The 16,304-nt window shown below is 43.9% G+C and overlaps 1 protein-coding gene across 1 annotated transcript in view; it reads right to left on the reverse strand.

Annotated features, from left to right (window-relative positions):
- Nucleotides 1-4,257: 4,257 nt before the first annotated feature.
- The window catches only part of col4a5 (collagen, type IV, alpha 5 (Alport syndrome)), a 291,814-nt gene continuing 279,767 nt past the window's right edge, over nucleotides 4,258-16,304 (reverse strand). The window contains exons 49-52 of the mRNA XM_070882799.1: nucleotides 14,460-14,637; nucleotides 9,127-9,241; nucleotides 6,628-6,800; nucleotides 4,258-5,597 (exon numbers count right to left, since the gene is read on the reverse strand). Of these exons, the coding sequence (XP_070738900.1) occupies nucleotides 5,516-5,597; nucleotides 6,628-6,800; nucleotides 9,127-9,241; nucleotides 14,460-14,637 (548 nt within the window). The 3' untranslated portion in view covers nucleotides 4,258-5,515. The remainder of the gene's footprint in view (nucleotides 5,598-6,627; nucleotides 6,801-9,126; nucleotides 9,242-14,459; nucleotides 14,638-16,304) is intronic.

The following is a 16,304-nucleotide window of genomic DNA, read 5'->3' on the forward strand; positions in this document are numbered from 1 at the left end:
GCGCTGTTAATTCGTCTACCTTATTACAGATGCTTCGTGCATTCAGATACAATGCTTTTGGATTTGTCTTTTTAACATTATTAGACATCTTAACATTATTTTGTACTGTAGGCCTATTTGTCTTATCGCTATTTTTTCTTACCTGGAGACTATTTGTTAGTGCACTCTTTAGTTTGCATGCTCTGTCCCTTCCTGACATAATCTGGTTATCCTTACCACAATCACTTTCCTGCATTGCTTCCTTTTAATTTCTCTTTAGCATTCTAGATTTCTCTCCACTGCGACTGTCCTCCCCCGCCCCTTATTTAGTTTAAAGCCCTGTCTACCTTACTAGCTATTCAGTTCGCTAGAACTCTGGTCCCAGCATAGTTCAGGTGTAGTCCGTCCTCACGGAACAGCTCTCTCTTTCCCGAGTATTGATGCCAGTACCCCACGAATCGAAACCCACTTCTCCCACACCAACCTCTGAGCCATGCATTCATCCCTCTGATTTTATTGACCCTATGCCAATTTGCTCGTGGCTCAGGTAATAATGCAGATTATTACCTTTGTGGTTCTGCTTTTCGATTTAGTCCCTAGCTGTTCAAACTCTCAGCAGAACCTCTTTCTTAGTCCTACCTATGTCATTGGTGCCTACATGTACCACGACAACTGGATCCTCCCCCTCCCATTCCAAGTTCTTCTCCAGCCCGGAGGAGATGTCCTTTACCCTGGCACCGGGTAGGCAACACAGCTTTCGGGACGCACGCTCTCGGCTGCAGAGAACCCTATCTATCCCCCTAACTATACTGTCCCCTACTACAAACACCTGCCTCTTTACTCCCCCCACTTGAATGGCTTTCTGTTCCACGGTGCCTTGGTCAGTCTGCTCGTCCACCCTGCAGTCTGCACACTTGTCCACAAGGGTTGCAAGAACCTCAAGTCTATTGGACAAGTGCAGGGACTGAGGCTCCTGCAATGCTACCTCCTGGATCCCCTTACCTGCTTTACTCGCAGTCACACCCTCCTGCCCCTGACCACGTGCCAATTCTAAAATATTTAATCTAGAGGGTGTGGCTACCTCCTGGAGCAAAAGGACCAGGTAACTTTCTCCCTCCCAGATGTCTCGCAATGTCTGCAGCTCAGACTCCAGCTCCTCAACTTGGAGCCGAAGTTCGTCGAGCTGCAGGCACGTACCTCAGATGTAGTTGCCCTGGACCAAAACGTCCAGAAGCTCCCACATATTGCAGCAGCAATACATCTCCTGTTCTCCCATTATTTTATTTAATTAATTAGTTTAGCGTTAATCAAGTATTTACTCTATATAGTTTATTAAATTAGTTAAACAAATAAAGGTTAGTCTTTAGTATTTGGTTATATGTTATATGTTAATTTAAAAGAAAAACATAGCCCACAATCACTACCAATCACTTACCTGCCTTACTTGCGATGTCACACAGCAGAGTTCTCCTCACCTGGAGCCGTGCGATCTCCTGGGAGAGGCAAAAAAACAAATAAAAACCCAGGCCAATTGGGGAAAAAATCTGGGAAAATTCCTCTCCGACCCAACCAGGCAATGGAAACGAGTCCAGGAGATCACAGTGGTCGTATGCTATGGTCTGCTGTGACTTTTATCCCCACTCTCGGGCCTCGGTCTGCTCCCACTCAGGTCTGCCGCCGCTCTGCAGAAAAAGTTAGGAAAAACAAGGCAAAGCAACACCTCCCGCCCCCACTTCACCAAACTCTCCCACTTACTAAACTCTGTTTTCCCACTCCGAGCTGCTGCACTAGCCCTCGGTTTTTAAACTGCTTCACCACTGGTCAGCTGTTCAAAGAACTGGTTTTAATTAGTTTTAACTAACTAGCTATTTAGCAAACTATTGGAGAGCTAGCTAACTAGTTTGTCTCTACGTCAGCCTGAAAGAATCCTAAATATTTATCTGTTAATCTTACTTAGAGGCTACTAGCAATTGCCACCAGCCTCCAAATGGTATAAAAGAGATTGACCCTTAAGACTCTCCCACTTACCAAACTCTGTTTTCTCACTCTGAGCTGCTGCTACAGTACACTCGCTCCCTTCATCAAAATCATTAATAAAGATTGTAAATAGATGAGGCCCTAGCACTAATCCCTGTGGCATCCCACTAGTTACAGTTTGCCAACCTGAAAATGACCCATTTATTCCAATGCTCTGTTTTCTGTTTGTTAGCAAATCCTTTATCCGTGCTAATATATTACCCCTAACCCCATGAGATCGTATCTTGTGCAGTAACCTTTTATGTGGCACCTTATCGAATGCCTTCTGGAAATCCAACAAAACTACATCTACTGGTTCCAATTTATTCACCCTGATCGGTACATCCTCAAAGAATTCTAGTAAATTTGTCAAACATGATTTCCCTTTTATAAAACCATGTCAACTCTGCTTGATTGTACTATGATTTTCTAAATGTCCTGCTACTACTTCCTTAATAATGGATTCCAGCATTTTCCCAATGACAGATGTTAGGCTAACTGGTCTATAGTTTCCTGCTTTCTGTCTCCCTCCTTTCTTAAATAGGGGCGTTACATTGGCGGGTTTCTAATCCGCTGGGTCCTCTCCAGGATTCAGGGAATTATTGTGGATTACACCCAATGCATCCACTTCTTTTAAGACTCTAGGATGCAGGCCATCAGGTCCAGGGGACTTGTCCACCTTTAGTCCCATTAGTTTGCCTTGTACTTTTTCTCTAATGATACTCATTGTTTTAAGGTGCTCCCTCCCTATAGCCCCTTGATTATCTATTATTATTGGAATGCTTTTAGTGTTTTCTACCATGAAGACCGATACAAAATATTTGTTCAAAGTCTCTGCCATTTCTGTTTCCCATTATTAATTCCCCAGTCCCATCCTCTAAGGGACCAATGATTACTTTAACTACTCTCTTCCTTTTTATAAACCTATAGAAGCTCTTACTGTCTGTTTTTCTCATAATCTATCTGCTCCCTCTTTATTTCTTTTTTAGTCATCCTTTGCTGGTTACCAAAAATTTCCCAATCCTCTGGTCTACCACTGATCTTCGCAACATTGTATGTCATTTCTTTCAATTTGATACCATCCTTAACTTTGTTGGTCACGGGTGGTTCATCCTTCTCGTAGAAAAAGACCTGCACACTACAGGACTGGCAAACTATGGGGTTGGCACACTATTGGACCGGCACACTATGGGAGTTGCACACTATGGGACTGCCACACTATCGGATTGGCACACAATGTGACTGGCACATGCGACTGGCATGTTATGGGGCTGGCACACTATGGGACCGGCACACAATGGGAGTTGCACACTATGGGACTGGCGCCCTACGGGACTGCCACACTATCAGATTGGCACACAACGTGACTGGCACACAACGTGACTGGCACGTTATGGGACTGGGACACAATGGGATGGACACATTTTAGGACAGGCAAGATATGGAACAGACACCCTATGGGACTGGCACACTATGGGATGGACACACTATGGGACTGGCAGACAATGTGACTGGTACACTATAGGATGGGCACACTGCGACTGGCAAGGGCACACTATGGGATTGGCACACTATGGAACTGGCACACTATGCAAGGGGCATACTATGGGACCGGCACACTGTGGGATCAGCTTACTGGAGCTCAGGCACATTATGGGACCTGCACGCTATGAGATCGACACACTATGGGAGTGGCACACTGTGGGACCAGCTTACGATGGGATGGGCACATTATGCGACTGGAACACTATGGGACTGACACACTATGGGATCGGCACACGACAGGACTGACACACTACAGGAGCGGTACACTACAGGACTGCTGCGCGATGCGATCGGCACACTATGGGACTGGCGCACTACGGGACCAACACACTATTGGGCTGGCACACTATGTGACTGGAATACTACGGTACTGGCACACTATGGAACTGGAACACAAGAACTGGCACACTATGGAACTACGGTACTGGCACGCTATGGAGCGGGCGCACTTATGGGACCGGCGCACCATGTCTTGAGGAAGTGGTACTTTGAATTGCTCCAATCATTCACCAACATGGTGCAATCCTGATGTGCTGGGCTATTGTGAAGAGAGGTGCACAAAGGTGGGAGCAAATATGAATCTATCTGGCGGGGGAGGGAGGGGGGGGGTGTGTAGTGGCGAAAGGAAGAGTACCAAAAAAAGCTAAAGGAGGAGAATAAAATTACTCTAAAAATCCATTTTTCTAAGCTAATAAAAGAATAGTTAAAAGACACATGTATCATTAAGTCAGTGATCTTTTATTTCAAATTTGTGGGTTTTTTTTGCTTTTTTTGTTTTAAAAAGACGTTTGCAACTGTCCTGGGTAATATACAAGAAAGAACACTTTCGGAGACACATCTTTGCTAAAGTAAAATATATGAACCTTTGGTAACCTTGTTGTGTTTGCTCTATGGTAACGATGGTGGGAGGAAGGCAGAAAACTAGGACAGAGGAGAATCTGGTTCGATTGCAAATTGTTTATAAACACAGTTCAATCTCTCTTCACAGGCACTTCTTATGGCTAATCATTTTACATACGTTCAGACAATACAAAAAAAAGTATATTTAACTTTAAAGGCCCCTTAGGAAAGCTGTAATTATGTAGCACAGTGTATATTTTTGCATATTAAAAACCCCTGATCAAAACAATAACTACAAATACAACTTTTTACAATTTCCAAAAAACTTTTAATAATTGAAAACTGCAGCTTATAAATTTGTAAAGGGAGGACACGTGGGTGGGAGAAGGGAATATTTCCAAATTGCCTAGAAAAAAAATCAGTAGTTCGGTAGTAAAGTGGGAAATCCCGTAAAGTGAATCCAATAGTATAAAATACTGCGTTTTTTCACAATTCTGCTACTTTTAACAAAAATAGGTAAAAATGTTAATTGAGGCGGTAATATGTGAAGCACAAATTGTTGTTATTGGTGATAATTGTAATTCTGATATTCTTCAAGTGATAAAAAGCCTGGATACATCATATACACATTTTCAGTACTTACAAAAATCCAAGGAAATAACAGGTTGATTATTAATTATTAATATTTAAGAACCTGGGATGCAGTAGTTGGTTAGTAGCACCATGAAAAAAATTGCTTCAAAAACAAACAAAAATAAAATGAAGATGTAAGCAGTCTTATTGTAATGTTTTCAGTGCATTACTCTTAAATTGACAGAAAGTGCCATATGGGGATCATCTCGTCCCACCTCTCGAAGCAGAAAAACTGGAGGCACCACTGCTTCTCGTTCCACAACGCTGCAGTTTCTCGCTCGCTCCTTTCCAAAATGCACTGATTACTCTTTACATGAGGTACGTACAAACAAATATTATGTATGAACAGTTTTTTTTTGTTTTGTTTTTGTGTTTGTTTTTGCTTCGCACAGTAGCACCATTGTAAATGGAAGACAAAGCGCCCTACAGTTTTTATTTATTGAGCTGGTTTTCTTCTTCTCAGTCGATCTCGGTCGTTGTCCCAATGCCGGAAGCCAATGCATTACGTCCTCTTCATACACACTTGACAGCGGCTCACACGTGTTCGGAGTTCTCCAGCTTTCAGAGTCTCGGACTGCGGTTTACTGTAAGAGATAAATGTAAAAGTAAAATCCTGACTAACCCAAGAATAAAATAAGACACTTGCATAACAAAAAGCACACCCACTCTGTACATCCCACCACCCTCCTTTCTCTCCTGAAAGCACTGGCACACACTGGGCTACAGGTGTGGAGTATTGCAGGTTATTCGACTGTGGTGTGCACCACAGTGGAGCCTGATCGTGGCATCACCCGATATCCATGCATGCATTTTCCAGCGGGGGTAATAGTCAGAAATGAGGAAACACTTCTTGATTCCCCCTCCCTTGCTTAGAAACTCGAAGTCCAGCTGCATTGATCGTTACTGCTAACTCAGTACAGATACAGATCTTATCTTTCAGTACCACACCACACAGGGCATGATTAATCAGGGGAGTCCATTTTAAATTTGTGGAGGTCACCCTGACTAGAATCATAGTCTTTAAAGTGACAGAACAAAGCAGAGTCCTTTGCAATCACTTTCCACTCATCAAAACCATGGGAAGTGGCATCTAGATATTTTGACTGAGATAATAATTGAGCCAAGGCAGACCCAGTAGTGATAACCAGTTCAGACATCTCAGGGTCACTTTTCCAGTTCGCGCACAGGCGTGGGCGGGAGGCAGGTGCATTGGGATTTTCACCAGCCTGATCGCAGTGTCCATGCAGGAACTTCTGGACTCAGCTTCGTTTTGATGATGCCAGCGAGATCCGGGTGTGAAGGCTACCTACGATGGAGTGTTGGTGGAAAATCCCATGCAGCTCTAAAATTTAAAGCCCTGCAGACAAACAGGAGACCAACGTTTGCTGTCGAGGCACACATATAACGAATCAACACTTGGGTGAGATACCAGACTGTTGGTGATGGGGGAAACATGGTACAGCAAGAGTTGACAGCGTTGTTTATGAAAAATTCGCTCATAAGCAGGAACAGTTGCTAGTTTAGTGATTGTGCCTTTAACTAAAACCCAAAAATCGGGTATTTGTACTGAAACCTTTAAGTCATTTCATTGCTACAATTTTAGCTATTCCTCACCTGAACATCTCCGCTGTTTCAACTGTGGCTAGCCAGAAGCTGTACGAGTTGGCGTAGTAGTTGCAAGTTCCCCGGCCATGGCATTCGATGAATGGTGCAGATCGGAATTCCTCGAGGCAGGAACCAGGAGAGGCTAAAGCTTGGCCGGATCCTTCAGCACCAGCACTGGTGTGCTGTGAAAAGCAACAGAGCCAAATAGAAGAATACTTTTTGACATCTCAACCCATTCGATGGACTGATGCCTCATTGTTAATGGTATTTTGTGCTGATCTTTGAATTATATTTCAGGTGTATGTAGTGAGCCTAATGGCGTGATGGGAGCACCATCACAAGGACTGCATCTGGTCAAATTAAGCATTCCATCACCACCCTCCCAGGGCATGCAGAGATGGAAAATAAGTCCACACAATTATCATCACATGGGTAGCATGTCCCACAGAGATTTGGAGATATTTGGCATGAGGTTGACAACCATTTCAATGGTAGCAACTTATAACGCAGGATCTGGTTGCAGGACAGAAATAAAATTCAGCAGCCTCATCAGCTGTGCTCAGATAGGGAATCCCACTCGCATCTTTCATTGTTTGATTTCTTCGCAGCGTGACCCATATTGTCACCTCAGCCGAAACATTTGTCTCATATTGACTATGAAAGTGATCTAATGTACTGCCATTCAAGCTACATCCTAATGCCTGTCTCCCTTCTCTTTCTCTAGGTCTGCCAAATGACTTGCAGTCCAGAGAGAGGAAGATGCAACATTGCTCTTTCTTCCTGATGTGTAGTAGGTATTTTTTTGCAGTATCAAGGCTGCATATTTGCAGGGACTATTTCGAAAGACTGTTAGTGTGCAAAGGGGTTAGGGGGTCATTACGTGAAGGAATCATGTCCCACATCTTGCCAGTTGGCTCTTCAATTTCATTTGTATCTTCTCCCTCAGCAGGCTAAAGGCCCTGCTACCCTGGCAGCTCCATCTGTCGTCCTTATTTCACATGCAGCAAAACATGATGATGCGCAAAGCTTATCTCAGCTCTACCAGAGGAAGCCCCCAGATCTACTGAGGCATTAGAATTGTTGTTTTAAAGCTTTCTATAATGTGCTCATTATGGGTGGAGGGTAAATGCTGACACGGAATGGTTGGGCCAAATGACCTGTTTCTGTGTTGTAACGTCTGTGTGTTTCTAAGTATCGACCTCAGTACTGGTGTTGGGCAGGTGTATATGGATGGCACACAATTGTCATAAACTAGACCAGCAGTGGAACATTCAACCTTGAACTGCTTTACCAGGGTCAAACAATGGGGGAATGGAAGACAAGAGCAAAACAAAGGCATCACATGGATAATGACCTACTTGATCCTGTGCAGATAGTAGCACACGAGCCGTAGATTGATGCAGTGCCTTGCCTTTCATGAAGGCTAGTGGTAAGGGGTAGCAGGGTAGCATGTTTAATCTATGATGCCCTGGACTTTGAGGAATTCTACAATCTGAACAAATACAGCTCTGCTGTTTGCAGATGATTATTCAAAGCCGGCTCTTTAGCACTAGATATTTAGTTGCTTACACGGGCTAGTGGCCCAAAAGAAGTGTGGAACGCTTCCCTTAGTGCTCCACTCCACTCGCAACCACTGACTTTTGTGGCTGCCATCGCTAACCATTTTCCGGCGCTAAATTTAGCAACAGCCCAACATTAGCGCCTTAGGAATCCTCCAACCGAATTTCCAGCCCAAGGCTTGATGCTTGTATGGACTGTAGATTGGATGAGATTACTGTTGCCTCTATGGCGGCCTGGAAACTCCCTGGAGCAAAGGCGTTCGGGGCTGCAGTGATCTTTACTGCAACACACAGTGCTCTGCTTGCCCTGGAGGCTGGCTGCAGTTACCTTGCAGCAGACAACACAAGTCTGTCACAGCCTCCTTGGAAAAGTGTCGCCCCCTCCGCATATCTCCTCAGTCACGTGCAGGAACGCTAGTTTGGGAGTTTTATTTTATATTAGTGTAAGTTTGATTTTCCACTAAATTGTACTGTACCTATCTTTCTACTTCCACAGAGAAGCCATACAGGAAATTCTGCTGCTGTGCTATTCAAATGCAGAACAGGGAAAGCGATTAGTGCATGTTTCTTGTGCACAGTGCCTGTTTTCGGGCGCTTTTTGGGTGCTCAACCCAGGCAAATTGCCCTTTTAGTCAGCTAATGAAACTGTAACTTAACCATGAGCATGAGAAAGATGTTGGGAAAAAGCTCAAACTGTGACAATGGCGTCCTTTTTTGGTGCATACTGGTATAGGCCAGGCCTACATCAGGCACAGATTGAATTCCAGAAAGAAACACCCTCCACGGTGCTCTTTTTGGTAATTTCCCGTTACCAAATCAGAGCAGCCATTACCAGCTCCAAGGCCAGTCTGTCCTGCAGTCCGTGTTAAAAGATGGGTGAGTGCCCTGTAAAAAGGGATTCAAATGAGATGAGTAGAGAAGAAAATAAAAAGGTCAAGTCAAAGCATACCATCATGAAGGAGTATCCAATCCACAGTGAGGTCCATCCGTGTGGACACAGTGGGATCTGAATAGTCTGACTGTGAACCGCTATCACCATTGCTGGGGCCTCACACACAGTGCACCTATAATGAAAAGTAAGATCAGAGTTAGACTTAGCATATTCTGTTTTTCTCTTTTGTGCTGTGCTTTCTCCTTTAGATAAGAGAATGAGACTAATATGGACAACACTTTTTACAAACAGTTAGGCCACTGCTTCATAACTGACGAGCAGGTTGGTGAATCTCTGTGAGGGAGGACTGATCTGAAAGCTTTCCTTGCCCACAAACAGAAGTCTGCGACTGCGTAATACTCCAAGTAAGCCAGCAAAAGAAAACTCGAAAAAGGCTAAAGGAGAAACCTACAGCCAGTACTTTTAAAATTTGAGACAGCGGCCCTGCAGATCCAAGATGTTTCAGAGAGAGAGGCGTGGGAAGAGCAATTGGGCCAGGTCTTGGGGCAGAACCAGCCTCGCTTGGGCTGCACTGACATTCCCTTGGGCGCCGACCCTGATAAAGTCAGGAAAAGGAGCAAGACTTGGTGCTGCCCGCCGGAATTCCCGCCAGTTCCGCCTCTGTAACGTACACCTGCGTGAAGAAGTCCGGCATTGCTTGCCAGATCTGCATGCTGACAGAAGACGTCCCCACCAAATGCTGAATGCTAATGGTCCTGACAGCAGCTGCTCACAAAGCCAGCATCTACTGCTAGTTTCTGCTTTCCCCACCCGGCAGGCACCGCGGCAGCGCCCCCTGCTGGCAAGGGTGCCTGTCCATCTTTTGCAAAGGCCCGTGACCCTGGGAACTCTGGCGGGGTTGTGAGCACCTCGGACCCAGTGAGTCGAAGTCCTCTGCCTTGCCACGATTATGGCGGTAGAGTGGTAAATGTGATTTTCAGGTATAGTCATTTTTTTTACAAGGGAGGCACCTCAATTTTGTCTCATTTTCTCTCCCATTAAGCTTGGTCCACATCCAGAGTGGCTCCAGTTGCTGAGAATGAAAATGGCAATCGGTCAGGCAGTAACCCGTTTATTCTAAATAAGTTAACACCTCTGTTTAAACAGCAGAGGGGAAGAATCTGATATGAAAGCATCAAATATTTGTAGGGCAGCATCTCTTTATCAACAATTTCCAGCTATAATCTTTAGAAAATGATTACAGAAACTGGGACAAAAAAAGCAGGACTCAAGTATTATTTATAGATCTTTTGGTCAGCCAAGATTCAAGACAAGTGTGGCGACCCATCACCACTTAAGATGCTCTAAACCAATCTTTACTGAGAAATCAATCAGTTTGCCTGTTATGGGCTGCACTCTCACCACGTAGCGACAAAAACCACTTACTTAAGTCCATAAAACTTAGGTGCAGATTTGCAAGAGTCAAAGCTTTGGGTTGCCCAAGTGTGTAGAACCGCTGGAGTTTAATCAACTAAAGTCACAGTGCACAGCATTGGCACGCTTCAACAAAATAATTTACATTTCTGTCGTATTCTTCACTTAAAGAAAAATATCTGCGAGTGCTTTACAGGGTGAAGGTGGGCACAGAGAAAATGGAAACATAAATGGGGGGAGAGGCAAACATGTTGGCCAAAGAGAAGGATGTTTCAGAAGACATTTGAAAGTCAAGGGGGAGGTGGCAAGGCCATGGAAATTAGGCAAGTTATTTCAAAGGACAGAAAAACAAAGAAAGAATGTAAACTGATCATGAAGGCATTCAATAAGGTTTCACATAAAAGGTTACTGCACAAGATAAAAGTTCCACGGGTTTGGGGGTAATATATTAGCATGGAGAGATGATTGACTAAGTAACAGAAAACAGAGAGTCGGGATAAATGGGTCATTTCCAGTTCGCAAACAGTGACTAGTGGAGTGCCACAGGGATCGGTGCTGGGTCCTCAACTATTTACAATCTATATTAATGACTTGGATGAAGGGACCGAGTGTAATGCAACCAAGTTTGTTGATGATACAAAGATGGTGGGAAAGCAAATTGTGAGGAGGACACAAAACATCTGCAAAGGGATATAGACAGGCTAAGTGAGTGGGCAAACATTTGGCAGATGGAGTATAATGTGGGAAAATGTGAGGTTATCAACTTTGGCAGAAAATATTGAAAAGCAAATTATTATTTGAATGGAGAAAATTTGAAAAGTGCTGCAGTACAGAGGGACCTGGGGGTCCTTGTGCATGAAACACAAAAAGTGAGTATGCAGGTACAGCAAGTAACTAGGAAGACAAATGGAATGTTGGACTTTATTGCAAGGGGGATAGAGTATAAAAGCAGAGAAGTCCTGTTACAACTATACAGGGTATTGGTGAGGCCACACCTGGAATACTGCGTGCAGTTTTGGTCTCCATATTTAAGGAAAGATATACTTGCATTGGAGGCTGTTCAGAGAAGGTTCACTAGGTTGATTCCGGAGATGAGAGGGTTGACTTATGAGGATAGGTTGAGTAGGTTGGGCCTATACACATTGGAGTTCAGAAGAATGAGAGATGATCTTATTGAAACTTATAAGATAATGAGGGGGCTCATCAAGGTGGATGCAGAGAGGATATTTCCACTGATAGGGGAAACTAGAACTAGGGGGCATAGTCTCAGAATAAGAGGCTGTCCATTTAAAACTGAGATGAGGAGGAATTTTTTCTCTCAGTGGGTTGTAAATCCATGGAATTCTCTGCCCCAGAGAGCTGTGGCGGCTAGGTCATTGAATATATTTAAGGCGGAGATAGACAGATTTTTGAGCGATAAGGGAATAAAGGGTTATGGGGAGCGGGCAGGGAAGGTGATCAAATCAGCCATGATCTTATTAAATGGCGGAGCAGGCTCGAGGGGCCAGACGGCCTACTCCTGCTCCTATTTGTTATGTTCTTAAGAGGATGAAAATGGGGACATATGGCTGGAGGAAATTGGTGGGGTAAAATCGTGGAAGAGTTTGAAGACAAAGATCATAAAACAAATTTACTGGAACGCAGGAAGACAATGGAGTTGAGCCAGGAGCAGATAGGAGCGCAGGAACTTTGCAGCAGACGCAGGCCATAGTGATTTGAATGACTGAAGTTTGTGGAGATGGGGAGGCTGGTAAGGTGAGAATTGGAGGTTGATAAAAGTGAGGATTAGGGTTTCAGAAGCTGAAGGGAAGAGGTAGGGGGAGAAGCAGGCAACATGTTGAAGGTGATAGGAAGCAGTGTTGACAATGGATAAGATGTGGGAAAGGAGTCTCAGAACCTATCATGATGCCAAGGTCCTGGACCACTTGAATAGTCTGAGATGGCAGCTGTGGAGACTGGCTGAGCCAAGGCTAAAATGCACACAGATGCCCATGGGAGCTAAAGAAGATGGCTATTTAATAGAAGGAAATTTCATCCTATCCAAGTTCTAAAGTTGGACAGGCAGATGGTGAGTGTGGCAGTTGCCCTGGACAATGGTGGAGGTAAATAGATGTGGCTGGGTATTGTCAGCATACATCTGGAAGTGGACACCTCACAATCGGGTGACTGTGTTGTGGGGAAACGTAAACTACAATGATGAGTGGGCCAAGGATGGGGCAAGTAAAGAGCTGAGTAACCACTTGACAAGATGCAAGGGAAGCATTTCAATATCAAGAGGCCAGCCAGACTCCTCTAGCAGGAGGCCCAGTCCAATTAAGAGTCCTTAACATGTTACTGGTGAACTGCAGCTTGCTGGCTCCAGGCTGCCCCAATATTAGGTGGCTGGGAGATTATCCTGGCTGGCAGGCAGGTAGGTGCATGGGGCAGGAGGAGACTGGTGCAGCAGCAGCTCCTCTGAGCCCACAAAAATAATTTTAACACCTGCCTTTTCAGGCTTCTTCTGCTGTACCACCAGGTTTTAGAACATAAGAAATAGGAGCAAGAATAGGCCACGTGGCCCCTTGAGCCTGAACAGAGTGTCAACAATGCCCAGTAGGCCATTAAAATAGCATTGGGGCCCTGTGTACATCATATATCCCCGATTTGCACAGAGTAAATTGTTTTGGGCCAGAGTTTTCAATTATGTTTTTGAACTTTGGGATTGGCTTGATGAATTGCAATGGTTTGTTTTCAGTCCTATACATTTCCATGTTCCGATGTGTTTTCAGCATGGAAATGAAAGATTCTTTGCTGGATTTTGGAAGCATTAAACTTTTAGAACATAGGAATTAGGAGCAGGAGTAGGCCATACGGCCCTTCGAGCCTGCTCCGCCATTCAATAGGATGATCTTCAAATCTCAATTCCACTTTCCCGCCTGATCCCCATACCCTTGATTCCCCTAGAGCCCAAAAATCTATCCACCTGAGCCTTGAATATATTCAATGATTCAACAGCTCTCTGGGTAGAGAATTCCAAAGATTCTCAACCCTCTGAGTGAAGAATTCTCAACCCTCCTCATCTCAGTCTTAAATGCCCGACTTCTTACCCTGAGACTGTGACCCATAGTTCTAGACTCTCCAGCCAGGGGAAACAACCTCTCAACATCTACCCTGTCAATCCCCCTCAGAATCTTATATGTTTCAATGAGATCACCTCTCATTCTTCTAAACTCCGGAGAGTATAGGCCCAATCTACTCAATCTCTAAGTACACAACAATGGCTAACTTGGCAAAGGTAAATTATAACTGAGCTGTACAGAGCAGGGAGATTCGCTCAGCAACTTGTGTTGCATTAGTTGATCTCAATTGGGGTGACAGTAATGGGACTACAATTGACCACAATTCCCAGATCTGATTGTTGACTAGTGATCCTTGCTATGACGTATATGTGTGTGGGAATCAGATGTGCACAGAATTGGGTCTAATTTCAATGGCCAGCATCGTCAACTAACTCGTTGACACTCATTGTCTGAGGTTTACACATGAAAGAATGGCCAAGGTACTTGAAGCCATGGAACTATCCTTCAGCATGAGGAAAGGAGATAATTAGAGTGGCAATTGAAATACATAATACATAATAGAAGGCTGCACAGCTAAATTGTAGTTTACCGGAGCATCAAGGGTATAATCTAGCACTCTACCAAGTTCCTAATCACAGCACTCTGTGGGAAGAGTCACCCAGGGCGGCTCATACATTTAGATCAGCATTCATGGAGACTTTTGTCAATCGAGATCCTCAGCCCATGAAAAGGAGTCTCACACAAATTGTGAATCATTGTGATGGATGTAGAGAAGTATATCGTGCAGCCTAATTATATCTCCCTATATCTTGCATTCCATGTGCAAAATGGGTTGGATTTCTAAGTAAGCACCACTCTTATTACAATTATACATGGTAGCTGTGACCAGCTTGAACCATTGCAGGCACAATATTTTACCTGCTGATGAAGGGTCGGATGTTCTCCCCATTTACTGGGGCCATGGTCATTGGCATTGGCTGAGGTGTTGAGAGCCAGTAGGAGTAGTCATTCCGTGAAGCAAAGTTACATACGTTGTTGATGTTACAGAACATAAATGGCATTGTGCTGAAACGCCGCAAGCAGCTCCCAGCGGTTCCTGGAACAACACAAAACAATAAGAAATTATAGAATGAAACAGCAACTGTGATATCTTCAGTGAAGCACACAACCTGTAAAATGGCTGCCAGTCCGAATCTTCTGACCTGCTGGTCAGGTGACCTGCTCTTTATTAATCAGCACTAGCTGCAGTAACACAGACGTCCACAGTGTGGAGCTACAGACATTACACTTCTCTCTCCTTAATGAAGAAGTTATTATAACAACAATCATCATAACTTGCATGGTTATACATAACAAGAATATGGACTTATTTTGCCATATTTACAAATCAAGCTTAACCACTTGTTTTCTGTTTCGAAGAGGATACCTTCATTCTCACACAGAACCTTCCAAACATGGTGTCGAATTCAAACTCATTCGAGGCTGATCCTGAGGGAAGTTTTCCTCCAAGGGATGCCCTTGATTTCCATTTGAACTCTCTCTAACTGCAGACTGTTTGTTTTCCTGACTCGGACTCAGACTTAAATTCTAACTTTCTCTTGGATTTGTTTCCAGTACATTGGATGTAGGATATACTACTGGTGTATCAAAACTATCTGATGAGTCAGAAAAAATTGAATCACTCCCACTCTCAACTACTTCCATGTCTATGGGTAAAATATGATCAACGTGAACAAACCTAACCTGTCCATTATCAAACACATTGACCAAATATGTGCGAGGACCACATATCTTCACCACTCTTCCTGGTAACCACTTTACCCATTTATGGTGATGGTTCTTCACTCTCACCTTCTGATTTAATTTCACACTTCTCTCTTTTACTCTACTTCTATCATGATTCTCTTTGTCTTAATTGTGTCTCTCCTACGGACTGTGCCAAGTTTGGTTTTAACAACGAGAATCTAGTTCGTGGCTGTCATTTGAGAAACAACTCTGCTGATGTTCTACCAGTAGTTGTGTGAGAAGTATTATGATACATTATTAGAAAATTAGCCAATTTGTGGGCCAATGACAACCGTCGTTTCTTTAGATTTGGTTCCAACATTTGTTTGATGAGGGCACATTTTATAATTTGTACAGTGCGCTCTGCTGCACCATTCGAAGCAGGGTGGTACGGTGGAACCTTGATATGTTTCACACCATTTTTGCTCATGAACTGTGCAAATTCTTCTGAACAAAATTGTGATCCATTATCCAAAACAATTTCTTCTGGGAGGCCAAATGAAGAAAATAATCTTCGCAAAATGTCTAATGTTTTACTTATTGTTATTTTTGACACTGGAAACACCTCGACCCACTTCGCATGGCTATCAATCACTTATATATGTGAACTTGTATTTACTCTGTACAGCCACCAGAGGGCTCATCCCCTGGAGTCCCAAGGGATCCCATAATCCCTTGGGAGCACAGGTATTTAAGGAGGCTTCACAGGTTGGAGAAGCACTCTGGAGATCTCAATAAAAGACTAAGGTTGCACTTTACTTTGAGCTCACAGTGTTCAGTCTGACTCTTTCTCCATACACAACAACTGGGACAAGATACAGATAGCGAACCCAAAGATGCAAAGAATAGTGGGCATCCTGGAGAAATTCTTGGAGGGAGATGATTGGGAAACTTTTGTGGAGCGACTCGACCAATACTTCGTGGCCAATGAGCTAGATGGGGAAGAGAGCGCTGCCAAACGAAGGGCGATTCTCCTCA

The sequence above is a fragment of the Pristiophorus japonicus genome, chromosome 6 (genome assembly GCF_044704955.1).
Source record: "Pristiophorus japonicus isolate sPriJap1 chromosome 6, sPriJap1.hap1, whole genome shotgun sequence".
In the NCBI taxonomy this organism is placed as follows: domain Eukaryota; kingdom Metazoa; phylum Chordata; class Chondrichthyes; family Pristiophoridae; genus Pristiophorus; species Pristiophorus japonicus.